General features: G+C 43.2%; 1 protein-coding gene across 3 annotated transcripts in view; it reads left to right on the top strand.

The window, feature by feature from the left end:
- Nucleotides 1-14,801, top strand: part of LOC110523903 (spondin-1) — a 136,864-nt gene that overhangs the window by 44,288 nt on the left and 77,775 nt on the right. For all 3 annotated transcript variants that reach the window (XM_036978487.1, XM_021603048.2, XM_021603039.2), the window contains exons 4-6: nucleotides 7,970-8,043; nucleotides 8,300-8,422; nucleotides 10,296-10,444. In XM_036978487.1, the coding sequence (XP_036834382.1) occupies nucleotides 7,970-8,043; nucleotides 8,300-8,422; nucleotides 10,296-10,444 (346 nt within the window). The remainder of the gene's footprint in view (nucleotides 1-7,969; nucleotides 8,044-8,299; nucleotides 8,423-10,295; nucleotides 10,445-14,801) is intronic.

Here is a 14,801-nt window from a genome sequence, read left to right as displayed (position 1 = left end):
TTGAAACTTCACATCGTAGGTCTACACGTAGACGAGTTCTGTCCTGCTGTTGATCGCTGTGCTGAAGTTGTAGCAGGCTGGTTGTCTCCTCACTCCACTGTAGCAATCCCGGATGAGCCCCCACATTGTCTGGAGCCTGAAATGAATTGACAGGAAAGCAGGATCTGATGTAGTGTCTTTTTACTGCATCAGCTTCATGAGTTGTCCATACAGATTAATTTCATAGGGTTCAACAATTAATTAGAACAAATAACACAACATGGCAAAGAGCTAACTGAATAAATAGACAAACTGTATTACAGGTATCTAGGCTAACTAGCCATAAAGAAAACAACTTCCGTTGCAATGGTAGCTAGGAACCTAAAATATTTGCTAAATGTAGCAACAAACTCCAAAATACAGATCTGCCACCTCTCACACAGTGGTGATTTTAGCATGTAAATCTTGGTGGGGAAAACTCAATAATGTTTTTAGATGCATGCCAGTAAAGCCACTACACAGCACTAAACAATACTGTAATGAAACAGCAGGGAGCAGGTCTCGAACCCTCGACCTTTGAGCCTGAGTTCCGGCGCGCTATCGACTGTGCCGCAAAAGCATGCTCGTGCTGCAGAGTCGATTTCCGCGCTTATAAACCCAGGGTTGTTACAATACATGAATTGCACTATAACGGTGACAAACAGTGCGCACAAACTGTTAGGGCTGTCCCAACAGCAAAGTATTTTTTTTTTGCACCATGGAATAAATACTTACCACTGCTTCACCCGGCTATCGGCGGAGACTTGTCTGGCAGAGAAACAGTTCATTTACTGCATTTAAAAAAAAACATAGCTGATATGGCTGACTTGCTTAAAACAAATGTGTTCTCTACTGACAATTGAGATGTACAAACTATGGAATAAGGGGAGGACGAACTGATAAGAGTAAATCCGTAATTTCGATTAAGACATTAATGAGCGAGCTAGGACAGACTTAGTAAATATAAATATTTGTTGAGTACTTGTATAATGTACAGCAACAGAATTCAGAACATGGGCCATTCTTACAGTATTCTCCCTCTACACCAAGTCAGAACCGTAGGATAAATAAACAAGGCATAGAAGCACACAATGAAAGCTCTTACAATATTTGATGACGACATTTCTCTTCAACAGGCTATAGGCTAAATGTGCACCACCAAGCCAGAACAGTAGGCTAATTTATGAGGGAAAATGATTAAGGTGAGGCACATGGGCAACTAACGGCTTGCTTCACAACATACATTTAGTATTACTTTCTTAACTAAAGTGTACATATCTTCCTGGCATATTATGTCATGTATGCAGCAGCATACAACACATTTTTGGACTCTTTTCTGTGCTCACTTGAACAGGAAGAACTGAGCTAGGCTGAAAAACCTGCATTTTTTGGAGCTGCCTTACTCAAGAAAGCAAAAAAGAGACCATGATTGTATGCAGCTTAATTAACTGAATTATATATTTTTTTACAATGTTTGCAAACTAATATGTGACACGTATAAATGCCAAAATAACATGCAAACATGGGATTTTTAAATGTTTTTACTCTAAACAGGTGGGGCTCAAAACAGGTAGGGCTCTGCCTCACCTTCCCTGAATGACGGGTCGCCACTGCTTTCATGCATTGGCTGTGAGACACGTATTTTACCCTCATCTCACGCTCACATGCCACACCTCATGCATTAAAAAGTACAGCTTTTTGGCCTCCCGAGTGGCGCAGTGGTCTAAGGCATTGCATCGCACTACAGCCTGGGGTTCGATCCATGACCGGAAGTCCCATAGGATGGCGCACAATTGGCCCAGCATCGTCTGGGTTAGGGGAGGGTTTGGCAGGCGGGGCATTACTTGGCTCATCGCTGTCTAGCGACTCCTTGTGGCGGACCGGGCTACTGCAGGCTGACTTTGATCGTCAGTTGAGCGGTGTTTCCTCCGACACATTGGTACAGCTGGCTTCCGGGTTAAGCGGGCGGGTGTTAAGAAGCAAGGCTTGGCGGGTCATGTTGGTCAGCGCATGACTCAAACTTCACCTCTCCCGAGCCTGTTGGGGAGTTGCAATGACGAGACAGAATCACGAAATTGGGGAGAAAAAGGTGGTTTAAAAAAAGTACTGCTCTTATTTTTCTAATTAGTCCAATTGTATAGTCAGTGCGTTAACTTTTCAACTGTATCTCCAGTTTCAACTGTGCCTCACGAGTATTCTTTGGGATAGGGGGCAACTTCTTTGGGATAGGGGCGGTATTTTGACGTCCAGATGAAAAGCGTGTCCAAAGTAAACTGCCTGCTACTCAGGCCCAGAAGCTAAGATATGCATATTATTAGTAGATTTGGATAGAAAACACTCAAAAGTTTCTAAAACTGTTTGAATCATGTCCGTGAGTATAACATAACTTAGAGATGTTCAGGTCCGGGCTCTGGCTGTGCCACTCAAGGACATTGGAAGGTGAACATTTGCCCCAGTCTGAGGTCCTGAGTGCTCTGGAGCAGGTTTTCATCAAGAACCTCTCTGTACATTGCTCCATTCATCTTTGCCTCCATCCTGACTAGTCTCCCACTCCCTACCGCTGAAAAACATCCCCACAGAATGATGCTGCCACCACCATGCTTCACCGTAGGGATGGTGCAGGTTTCCTCCAGACGTGACACTTGGCATTCAGTCGAAAGAATCTTGGTTTCATCAGACCAGAGAATCTTGTTTCTTGTCTTTAGGTGCCTTTTGGTAAACTCCAAGCGGGCTGTCATGTGCCTTTTACTGAGGAGTGGCTTCCGTCTGAGCATTCTACCATAAAGGCCTGATTGGTGAAGTGCTGCAAAGATGGTTGTCCTTCTGGACGGTTCTCCTATTTCAACAGAAGAACTCTGGAGCTCTGTCAGAGTGACCATCGGGTTCCTGTTCACCTCCCTTCCCAAGGCCCTTCTCCCTCGTTTTCTCAGTTTGGCCACGCTGACAGCTCTAGGAAGAATCTTGGTGGTTCTAAACTTCTTCCATTTAAGAATGATGGAGGCCACGGTTTTCTTGGGTACCCTCAATGCTTCAGAAAATTTTGGGCACCCTTCCCCAGATCTGTGCCTCGACACAATCCTGTCTCAGAGCTCTACGGACAATTTCTTCGACCGCATTGCTTGTTTTTTTGCTCTGGCATTTTCTGTCAACTGTGGGACCTTATATAGACAGGTGTGTGCCTTTCCAAATTGAATTTACCACAGTTGGACTCCAAGTTGTAGAAACATGTCAAGGATGATCAATGAAAACAGGATGCACCTGAGCTAAAAGCATAGCAACGGGTCTGAATATTTATGTAAATAAGTTATTTCTGTTTTAAATTTGTAATCAATTTGCTAACATTTCTAAAAACCTGTTCGCTTCGTCATTATGGGGTATTGTGTGTAGATTGAGGGAAAAAATATTATTTGATCAATTTTAGAATAAGGCTGTAACGTAACAATGTGGAAAAACACACACACACACACACACACACACACACACACACACACACACACACACACACTTTCCGAATACACTGTGTGTGTGTGTGTGTGTGTGTGTGTGTGTGTGTGTGTGTGTGTGTGTGTGTGTTTATTTATTTATTGGTCATAGTCCTAAGCCATGTCAAAATAGGTAGAATCGCAGGAAATTAGCTTTAAAACTGTAACATTTTCCTGGGGGAGGACCCCCAAACCCCACATCTAGGGGTTGTGTCAGGGGGCAATGATTTTCAAGATGGAAAACCTCACTCCAAGCTTTCTTTGAAAGTTGGCAGCCTAGAAAATAGCACTTACATATGAAATTGCATTTGGATATAAATTTCATAACCTGTTAGATATATTATGAACTCGTTATCAATAAGACTCTTAACTGTAAACATGTTATATAGGCTAAAAATTAAAAATGTACTGTCACAACAGCTAGTGAGCTAGCAGTCCGAATGCCCTTTAGCTGACCAATTCAACATTAGCTGACAAATTCTTGAGTGAACAACACATTTTGCAAGGATCAACAGTTCATCACTGTTTCGACTATATCTTCAAAAGTGTATGTCTTCGTTAACATGTCATTTGTGGGGGATACTTGCTGGTACAGACCTAAAATGAATTGGCAGGAAAAGCACGATGAGATTTAGTGTCTTTTTATTGCATCGGCTTCATGAGTTGTGAAGCCAGGCGGCTAGGCGTTGCCTCAGTGGATTCCTAGAGTAGCTGTGCTACCCACGCACACACAAACTTGCATGATTAGCATAAAGGGAGAACACTCAGCCTAACCCTAATAATTCTCAAAAACGGTTGAAATTGGGTGTTAAATAACTATTTCCATGGCATATTGCTTGCTCACCTGAAAGCTCTTTCTTATGTTAAGAAATGTATAGTTGAGGTGAGATCGAATTGGCGCATGAATACTGAACAATTAAGCTCTGCTGTATAGATATTTAAGCGATATTTTTCCCTAACACATCCTGCCTCTCCATCCCCTGCCCTGTATTTACCCTGCAAATAGTGCTTAGCTTCACTGACTTAGTGCTAGATGTAACTCACTCATCTCTGCCGAGCTTTCTGAAGCTATATCCACAATAGTTACTTCTAATATATCTTCCCGTCCCATACGACAGATGGCTTATTGCAGTCCTGGTATTATTCCAATAAATGTTGCACTGAGAAACATCTGCTATGCAAATCCCGCCGTATTGCTGTCACTTTGTCTTTGCCTGTCAAAGCAGAGATACAGCTCTCTACCTCGTACCGGAGCGTCGGGCTGCCTGCCAGACAAAGGCCACGAAACACAGCTGCCAACTCTATCCACTGAACATCAAATAGAACTCAAATTACTGCTAGGAGAGGATCCAATTCTTCTCCCACTGAATCTCATAAAGGATATCACATTTAACAGCTGAGATCCCAAAACAATGCTCCTCCTTCTACACTACAGAGTCCTGTCATTAGTGCTAGTTTATCTGGTATACAGAAATGTCAACGGCTATTATGTCATAGGGCACGGCATATGAAGCCCTTAGAGGTTTGACCTGAATAGTGTCTTAGTTGATGAAGAAGAAAGGCAGACTCTCTCTTTGAGGGTGAGGTTAAAAAACAGTGTTTGAGAGTCAGATGAAGAAGAACGAGAGATGAAGGTCTACGTGGAGCTTCCGCTCTCTATAGCCACCCTCTCCCCAGTGACACAGAGATTGCAGGCGGGCAGCAGCACCGGAGACATGCGGAGCCAGGGCCCACAGGCCTGTGTGTGTGGGACCACAACTAAAGGATCCTAAACACTCCCGCAGGAACTAATGTTGTGGACAGAAGCCCAGCCCAAACCCTTGACGTGAAGAACATAACCAAGGAGAGAGCCATGGAAGTCAGGGATATACACTGCTCAAAAAAATAAAGGGAACACTTAAACAACACAATGTAACTCCAAGTCAATCACACTTCTGTGAAATCAAACTGTCCACTTAGGAAGCACCACTATAAATTCCACATGCTGTTGTGCAAATGGAATAGACAACAGGTGGAAATTATAGGCAATTAGCAAGACACCCCCAATAAAGGAGTGGTTCTGCAGGTGGTGACCACAGACCACTTCTCAGTTCCTATGCTTCCTGGCTGATGTTTTGGTCACTTTTGAATGCTGGCGGTGCTTTCATTCTAGTGGTAGCATGAGACAGAGTCTACAACCCACACAAGTGGCTCAGGTAGTGCAGCTTATCCAGGATGGCACATCAATGCGAGCTGTGGCAAGAAGGTTTGCCTGTGTCTGTCAGCGTAGTGTCCAGAGCATGGAGGCGCTACCAGGAGACAGGCCAGTACATCAGGAGACGTGGAGGAGGCCGTAGGAGGGCAACAACCCAGCAGCAGGACCGCTACCTCCGCCTTTGTGCAAGGAGGAGCAGGAGGAGCACTGCCAGAGCCCTGCAAAATGACCTCCAGCAGGCCACAAATGTGCATGTGTCTGCTCAAACGGTCAGAAACAGACTCCATGAGGGTGGTATGAGGGCCCGACCTCCACAGGTGGGTGTTGTGCTTACAGCCCAACACCATGCCGGACGTTTGGCATTTGCCAGAGAACACCAAGATTGGCAAATTTGCCACTGGCGCCCTTGTGCTCTTCACAGATTAAAGCAGGTTCACACTGAGCACATGTGACAGACGTGACAGAGTCTGGAGACACCGTGGAGAACGTTCTGCTGCCTGCAACATCCTCCAGCAGGACCGGTTTGGCGGTGGGTCAGTCATGGTGTGGGGTGGCATTTCTTTGGGGGGCCGCACAGCCCTCCATGTGCTCGCCAGAGGTAGCCTGACTGCCATTAGGTACCGAGATGTGATCCTCAGACCCCTTGTGAGACCATATGCTGGTGCGGTTGGTCCTGGGTTCCTCCTAATGCAAGACAATGCTGGAACTCATGTGGCTGGAGTGTGTCAGCAGTTCCTGCAAGAGGAAGGCATTGATGCTATGGACCGCCCGTTCCCCAGACCTGAATCCAATTGAGCACATCTGGGACATCATGTCTCGCTCCATCCACCAACGCCACGTTGCACCACAGACTGTCCAGGAGTTGGCGGATGCTTTAGTCCAGGTCTGGGGGGAGATCCCTCAGGAGACCATCCGCCACCTCATCAGGAGCATGCCTAGGCGTTGTAGGGAGGTCATACAGGCACGTTGAGGCCACACACACTACTGAGTCTCATTTTGACTTGTTTTAAGGACATTACATCAAAGTTGGATCAGCCTGTAGTGTGGTTTTCCACTTTAATTTTGAGTGTGACTCCAAATCCAGACCTCCATGGGTTGATACATTTGATTTCCATTGATCATTTTTGTGTGATTTTGTTGTCAGCACATTCAACTATGTCAAGAAAAAAGTATTTAATAAGAATATTTCATTTATTCAGATCTAGGATGTGTTATTTTAGTGTTCCCTTTATTTTTTGAGCAGTGTATTAACCAAAGATTACCCAACTGCAACCCACTGATGCCAGCAAATGTTAAGATATTTACAATGGGTGAAAGTCATTAACTTGATGCACCTGTACCACATTTTATTTATTTATTTTACCTTTATTTAACTAGGCAAGTCAGTTAAGAACAAATAGTTATTTTCAATGTCGGCCTAAGAACAGTGGGTTAACTGCCTTGTTCAGGGGCAGAATGACTCGATCTTGCAAACTTTCGGTTACTAGTCCAACACTCTAACCACTAGGCTACCTGCCGCCCCATTTTAAAGTGAAATGATAGTGAAAATGATGTTTTATAACATGCAACGTCCCCGCTGAGCTCCATACAATGTAACTGTGGCCTTTAGAACAGCTGTATGGCTGAGGATATACATCAGTTGCGGAGAAAGGTTTGGGCTTGAGTTTGTCTGTTTGGAGAAACAGTGTCGTGGCCTCAGATCCTGTGGTTTGGTGAGACGATCACAATTTTATCTTTTACCCCCCAAAAAGTTTTTGTCTACCGAGAATAGTCTCTCCTGGGAGACGAGCTGTGGAGAGTGTGAGACAGAGTAGTCATACAGTATCTGTCAAGAGTTTTGATGGACTGTCCTGAGGACCAGCCTCAGTCTGGCTCTCTGCACATTGGTATTCTGCTGAGGTTGATGGGGAGCAGGTCTGGCAGTGCCTCTGGCGTGCGCTCTGACGGGGGGGATTTTACCACCTCTCCTCAGAGGAAACAGACAGTCAGTGCCTCTTGCACTCCTCACGTAACCTTGTAAAACCATCCGGAAGTCTCGCAAGCTTACATTCTTTTTCGCTACAGCGCATCGGTTATCAGCCTGGTAATTACGAGGCTCCTCCTCGTGTGTGTGTGTGTGTGTGTGTGTGTGTGTGTGTGTGTGTGTGTGTGTGTGTGTGTGTGTGTGTGTGTGTGTGTGTGCGTGTGCGCCTCTGGGAGTTGTGAGCTAACATGAGCGCTGTATTGCATTGTGCTGTCAGTGAATAGAAGGAATGCTATTCTTTCTCCTCTGCAGGGCCAGCATTGTGCAGAAGAGGATCATTTACTTCCAGGATGAAGGTTCCCTCACTGTCAGACTGTGTGAGAAAGGTACAGCATATCTGTCCTATACGAATATTACTTCTCACTGGAACAGCCCAATGCTTTTATATGATCTGTTACTGTAGTAGATTATAATGGAGATTTTGGATGTAGTCATATTCAAAAATTATATTCGGTCAAGCAAGATCACCATTCTTATCTTCACTTTGTGTGTGTGTGCGTGGGGGGGTTGAGGGGTCGTGTGTGTGTGTGTGTGTGTGTGTGTGTGTGTGTATGACTGGGTGGGTGGGTGTGTGTGTTTCAGAGGCTGTGTTTGGAGAGACCACAGAGAAGCCCCCTCCAGAATGCTGTGCCTGTGGGACGGCCAAGTACAGAGTCACCTTCTATGGGAACTGGTCGGAGAAAATTCACCCTAAAGACTACCCCAGTAAGTCCTTCACTGCAGTCATGTACTGTATGTACACCCACGCACACTGCACATTGCTGTACAACTTCCCACCTGTTGCTCAACTGTCCGTTTGCTCTGGAGTGTGAAAGGATCTGCACCGTTTATAGTCATTAAGCAAGACATTATGGTTTTGGAAGAAACACAAAAAGATGACATTTTACCCTGGACATATTTAGACTGTCTGTTGACTAGAGTAACATACTGCACGAAAGAACAGTACACTGTAGTTTAGAGCAGTGGTTCCCGACCTTTTTGGAACCGTGGCACACCTTGATGGGATATTCATCTATTGTCTGTGACTTTTTTTAAAGGTTTGTTTTCATAGTTTCTTACTCATGATGGTTCATTTGTGTGTACCCCTTTAAGAGCTTCCTGTCAATTTGAGCCAGAAAGAAAAACATGTAGCTCTGATAAAATAGGTATTTTAGTTTTGAACGGTTTGGGCTAAAGATGAGCCAATGCCTTCTGCATTGTAAAGGTGCAACCACAGACGCAAAGCCATGCTCTGTTTAGTTATATGGCAGAGGCTGTAGTATAGCTAGTATAGCTAAACCCAGAGTAAAGCTAAGCCCAAATGACTAATCAGACGTGCCTGTTCTAATCGTTTTCACAGACAAAGTAAAATCATACAAATGAGTTTGCTCGTGTTTGCTCGGGCACCCTCAAAATGATACAAACATAACAACAGCCTGAGTGCACTGGACTTGAAACAACGATACAGATCGTAATCGTGTGCCATTTAATGTTTTATCAGACCGGCACTGCATTCCACAGGTCATGTTTATAACAGTTAAAAAAACAAGATTAGGAAGGTTTTGCTGGACCCCCGAGAGTTCCTCACTGCAAACCAGTTTGGAACCACTGGTTTAGAGGATTTTGCTCAAATGATTTGTGTGTTGTTGGGATTTAACCAAATAATTTTCAGTAAGCCTAAGTCAGTAAAACAGTATGATATTGGATAGCTGTTATGATACAGTCTCCTCTTTTGGAGCTGATGATCCGAACCACACACGTATTCCCTGCAGTCAGTGTTATGTAGTCACAGCTTACAAAGGGAATCGCCATAAATAATTTGAGATGGGAAGAGGCTCTTCTGGCAGGAAACAAGAAACAAGTTTTGGTACATTAAAGCACATCACATGGATTCTCTATAGGCCTGATGGGCTTAAAGAGATGAACTGTATAGTTTCCCTTTCCCTCCAGCTTGATATATAATCTTTCACGGAGGGAAGCGTATCATGGAAAAACGTAATTACATTCAAGGGTTTCCGAGGGGAGTGTTGAGTGGCCAAAGTAAAAACAATGATATATACAAATTGGTTGGTGTGTGTGTGTGTTGTCTGACTGGGTCTATTCCAGCCTCAACTCTTTCAGTAATGATGAGGGCTCCACCAGTGGAAGTGCGGGCCTGTCACAGTATATCTAACAGTGGCCTTCCAGCCACATGCATGGCTAATGAACACTGTCTCCACCACTCTGCTGTTAGCCTCACACGCCCAGCAGACACCGTTAAAGCCAGGAGCGATCTGTCAGCCGCTACACCTACACATGTAGGAACTTAATTTTGCTACAGTTTGCTACAGCAGGAACATAGTCCTGCAGCAACAAAACATGTGAATTATTATGTGGATTCTAATTCATCCACATTTTTGTAGGGGGTTGATAGATTTTTCATAAGGGAAAATCAAGTCTTAAATTTCAAAGTGGAAATTGCAAACTTCAGTAGCCTTTTTTAAACCTCAAATGCACAACGAGTTTAACATGTCCTGTAACATGGTGATCAAATTAAGATCCTACATCTGTACACAGACACACGCAGGCGACTTTGTTTCTCTGTCACCACCCTATACAGGACGCGCCAATCATTGGTCAGCCCTCATCGGGGCGTCCCACTCCAGGAGCTATGTCCTGTGGGAGTACGGTGGCTTCGCCAGCGAAGGGGTGAAACAGGTGGCAGAGCTGGGGTCTCCAGTTAAGATGGAGGAGGAGATAAGACAGAAGGTAGGTCCTAAAGAAACATCATGGTTTCCGAACTGTTCATGTTTGCCGATCCGCTATATCTGATCTTCAGACAAAAAGTGACTGATCGAACTTTCTGATGTCTTAATGTGCCTGTCTCCACTTCTGAAACAGCATGTCAAAGGTTGATCAGTTAATGGCAGGACCTCTCTGGCATATTAATGAATCACACAAGTTTGTATATTGGCTGATCTGCACCGCTCTGCTATTTAGTGCTAATTCCCTGCTCTCGGGTGACATGGCAACAATAGTGTTGAGGCCAGGGACAGATGAGATGCAGAGGGGCATCATGGGATGACTGTGGAGGAGCGGTGGCATGACTAATGGAGGGAGAGGTGAGAAAGGATGGCCGCCTCACAGAGAATCTTAAAGGTCACACAGGAAAGGCTCATAACCCATGTGATATTTTCTTTTCCACAGTGCTGTGAGGGCCGACTAATAATGGGAATGTTGACAAGTGTCAGATGGAAGATAGTGTTCTGTTTGACTTCCTGTCACAAGCAAATATGATTGGTTGTCACGGATTCTGGAGATGGGCCACAATCACCAATTTCCGCTTTCAAATTTTCTGTTTATAATTCAATTTGTTGTTGTTGTAAAATAAATTACTGTGATATCAATCAAGGTAGAATTAAACCCGTAGGAATGTGCTCAGTATACATATATTACTGATTGAAATTGGATAGAATTACACAGGAAACATATTAGTTAATGGTCCATATAACGAGCAGTCTTTAGGTCGTATTATGACTTTGTTTGTGGATGTGGATGTGGCAGTGACAAGTGTTCTCAAGTCCATAGAATTAGGTATTCAAATTCTTGAATGGACATGAACCTTCTTATGACAGTATAAAAGGTCAGCCAGTGCTGTCATAAGATATTGTGTAAAACAATGAATTTGAAGATTATTTGCACAGTGGGCTCTAGTTTAACAAACCTAACGCAATGGTAAATCTAAGCGCTGGCTGAAGGTCTATAGGTCTGGGGGTGTGTGAGAAATATTTTTCATATTTTCACAGCCAGAATTATGAGCACAATAGCTGGCGATGGCTCAAAAGGGCTGGGTTTTGATGTATAAACAAGTTGTAAGTGTGACGAGGGTTTGGCCACTGGCCAATCAACACATTCCATGGCTTATTTGAAAAAGCAAAAAAACATTTAACCTTTATTTAACTAGGCAAGTCAGTTAAAGAACAAATTCTTATTTACAATGACAGCCAAACCCTAACCCAGATGACGCTGGGCCAATTGTGTGCCGCCCTATGGGACTCCCAATCACGGCCGGTTGTGATACAGCCTGGAATTGAACCAGGGTCTGTAGTGATGCCTCTAGCACTGAGATGCAGTGCCTTGGACCACTAAGCCAATCGGCATTATTAATGCATGCTTTTGTTTCAAGTTCTGTAGGTTTTTTGTTTTATTTGATTTAACCTTTATTTATCCAGGTTAGTCTCATTGAGATCAAATACATTTTTCAAGAGAGACCTGGTCCAACCAAGACAGCAGCAGGGGGGAACAATATTTCAGACAAATATCAGACATAACAATTTACAGACATAGACAAACCATGAACAGAATTTAGATGTAGACACACATACATTATAATTACAGAACATACAAGCGTTCTAGATAAAAATGTATCATATATACCCCCGCATGAAGTCCTAATGACAATCACTTTCCTCAGTAACTTGTGTCAACCAACCTTTTTGACACTTTTCCAATGATCTGTTCTGACTTTAAGAACCGTTAAAAGTAAGTAGGAGTGAGACCTTAACTGGTATTTATTTCCTGACCTTATCGAAAAAGAACAGAAATAAAGCGGCAGTTTTCTCAAAATGGCCTTATCGATCATGGTATGCCTAATGTTTAAGCCTACCTAGAGTCAACGAAGACCAGCCAACAGCACTATGGAGATCATAGTGATGTCAGACGCTTTCAGTTAATACCTGGTCTGCAGCTAATAGTAAGAGATGGAGGTGTAGATAATCAATTGCTTTCATGGCTCTATGCACCTCTGAGACAAAGGTTGGAAAGAGAACCTTGAGCGGGAGTGTACAGGGTGCTCATTTTGACCTTTTAACCCTATTAAATAATTTGCCTGCGTCAAGAAAATGCTGATTAAAAGAGTTCAGAATAGAGGTTTTCTCAGTTACCACCTGTGAGTCTACCAACAGTTGTTTAGGAAGCTGTGTATATTTTTTTGGACTCCAAATCGTTCACTACTCGCCAACCTTTGTATGGATTATTCAGATTCTCAAACAGTAGATTTGAGGTAGTAGTCAGTTTTCGGGTCCTAGCTACACCCTGATTCATTCTGAATGCATTTAAAAGCCATCAAACCATCAGCTGAATAAGACCCTCTTATTGACGGTCTTTGCGTTGTCGTCAAGTAATGGCAACGGTAAAAAAAAAAAAGTGGAGTGTTGGCAGTCAACATTGTTGTAAATTGCTTCAAGGAGCCTAGCCTATATGTCTTTTACACGTCTCCTAAAATAGAAAACACTTGGCTCTTGTAAATGTTATTTTATGTTTGAGGCATGTTCTCAAAAAGCAAAATATAGCCTAGGCCTGCCATTGACACTATATTATTGAACGGAATAATTTAAATATGTTTGGATGAATACTTGAACAAGCAAAACATAGTATGCAGGTAGGTAGGTGTGTGGATGTTTTAGGATGTGCGGTATATTTCAATTCAAGGCACTCTGAAGAATAGACCATTTAAACACCTTTTATGGATAGGCTACTTTACAAGGTCAAGATATAATATACATGACGCATTGCTGTTGACCTAGCCTTAGTAGCTGAGGCTTAGGGCAAGGATACCCTATGGAGGGGTTGGATATGAAATGAAAAACAAGCTATCTTTTTTTTAAAAACAACAATATTTATAAATAAGATGAGGTCAGAGGCATGATATCATAAATTGCTTTATGCATAACATTTGCACGTCTATACAAAATACTAGGCTCCTGTCAATTGCCTTTGTAAAAGGCAGATTCTCAAAACACGGACGAGGTGTGCTTATTGAAAGTGGGGATGGATAGCCTACTTGAGTATGTACAGTATATTGTGAATGATGAAAAAACATGAGGGCAAAAACCTCCAAAATATTTCAAAGCACTCTCAGTAGACCATTTCAAACCCCTTTATTCATAGGCTACTTGGCTAATGGCCAGAATAAAATATGCATCTCTGCAATGCTGATAAACCAGCCAAATTAAACAAAATGGGGGGAACCAATCACTGGCACAAAAAGTACATCTCTTTTCCATGGGCATTGTGCACCATGGCTGGATAGGCTGTGCTTCCACCCTCAAAGTCCATGCCATTATCAACTGCATTACCATTGAGACCTGCTTTTTGTGGGTCTCAAAACTTCCCATTAGCACTGTATAAAATGTGAACTTTTGCACTGGTTTTTGACACACCTCAATATTGCCACCCCTCCCATCTCAGCACAAGCGAGCTGCCGAACCTAGCCGAAATTGCAGAAACTAGCGTTAGAGCTGGAAAGTGTGCCAGTTTTTACATTTTTCATCAGCAGGGACTTAGAAACTGGTCAGAATTGAAGGAATGATGGATAGTGCTTAATACAGGAAAATTGTTGAGGGAAATCTGTTTCAGTCTTCCAGAGATTTGAGACTGGGACTGGTTCATCCTTGGGAGCAATTTCCAAACGCCTGAAGGTACCGTGTTCATCTGTACAAACAATAGTATGCAAGTATAAAAACCATGGGACCACGCAGTCGTCATACCGCTCAGGAAGGAGAAGCGTTAGAGATGAACGTACTTTGGTGCGAAAAGTGTAAATCAATCCCAGAACAATAGCAAAGGACCTTGTGAAGATGCTGGAGGAAACAGGTACAAAAGTATCTATGTCCACAGTAAAACGAGTCCTATATCAACATAACCTGAAAGGCCGCTAAGCAAGGAAGAAGCCACTGCCACAAAACCGCCATAAAAAAGCAAGACTACGATTTGCAACTGCACATGGGGACAAAGATTGTACTTTTTGGAGAAATGTCCTCTGGTCTGATGAAACAAAAATATAACTGTTTGGCCATAATGACCATCGTTATGTTTGGAGGAAAAAGGGGGGAGACTTTAAAGCCGAAGATCACCATCCCAACTGTGAAGCACGGGGTTTCAAAGTCAAGAGCTCTTAAGTGAGGCCATTCTATATGCAAACATATTTCCCCCTCCTCATAAGTATGTTATATGGAATAATCTTGTCATAAAATATAAAAACAAGCCACTATCTTTAGGATATTGGTTTTGAACGGACATTTTACTTGTGGGTCAGCTTCTCATTTCAGACGGACATCTTTATACA

This window comes from Oncorhynchus mykiss, chromosome 1 (genome assembly GCF_013265735.2).
Source record: "Oncorhynchus mykiss isolate Arlee chromosome 1, USDA_OmykA_1.1, whole genome shotgun sequence".
Classification (NCBI taxonomy): Eukaryota; Metazoa; Chordata; class Actinopteri; order Salmoniformes; family Salmonidae; genus Oncorhynchus; species Oncorhynchus mykiss.
This window is presented reverse-complemented; position numbering and strand designations above follow the sequence as displayed.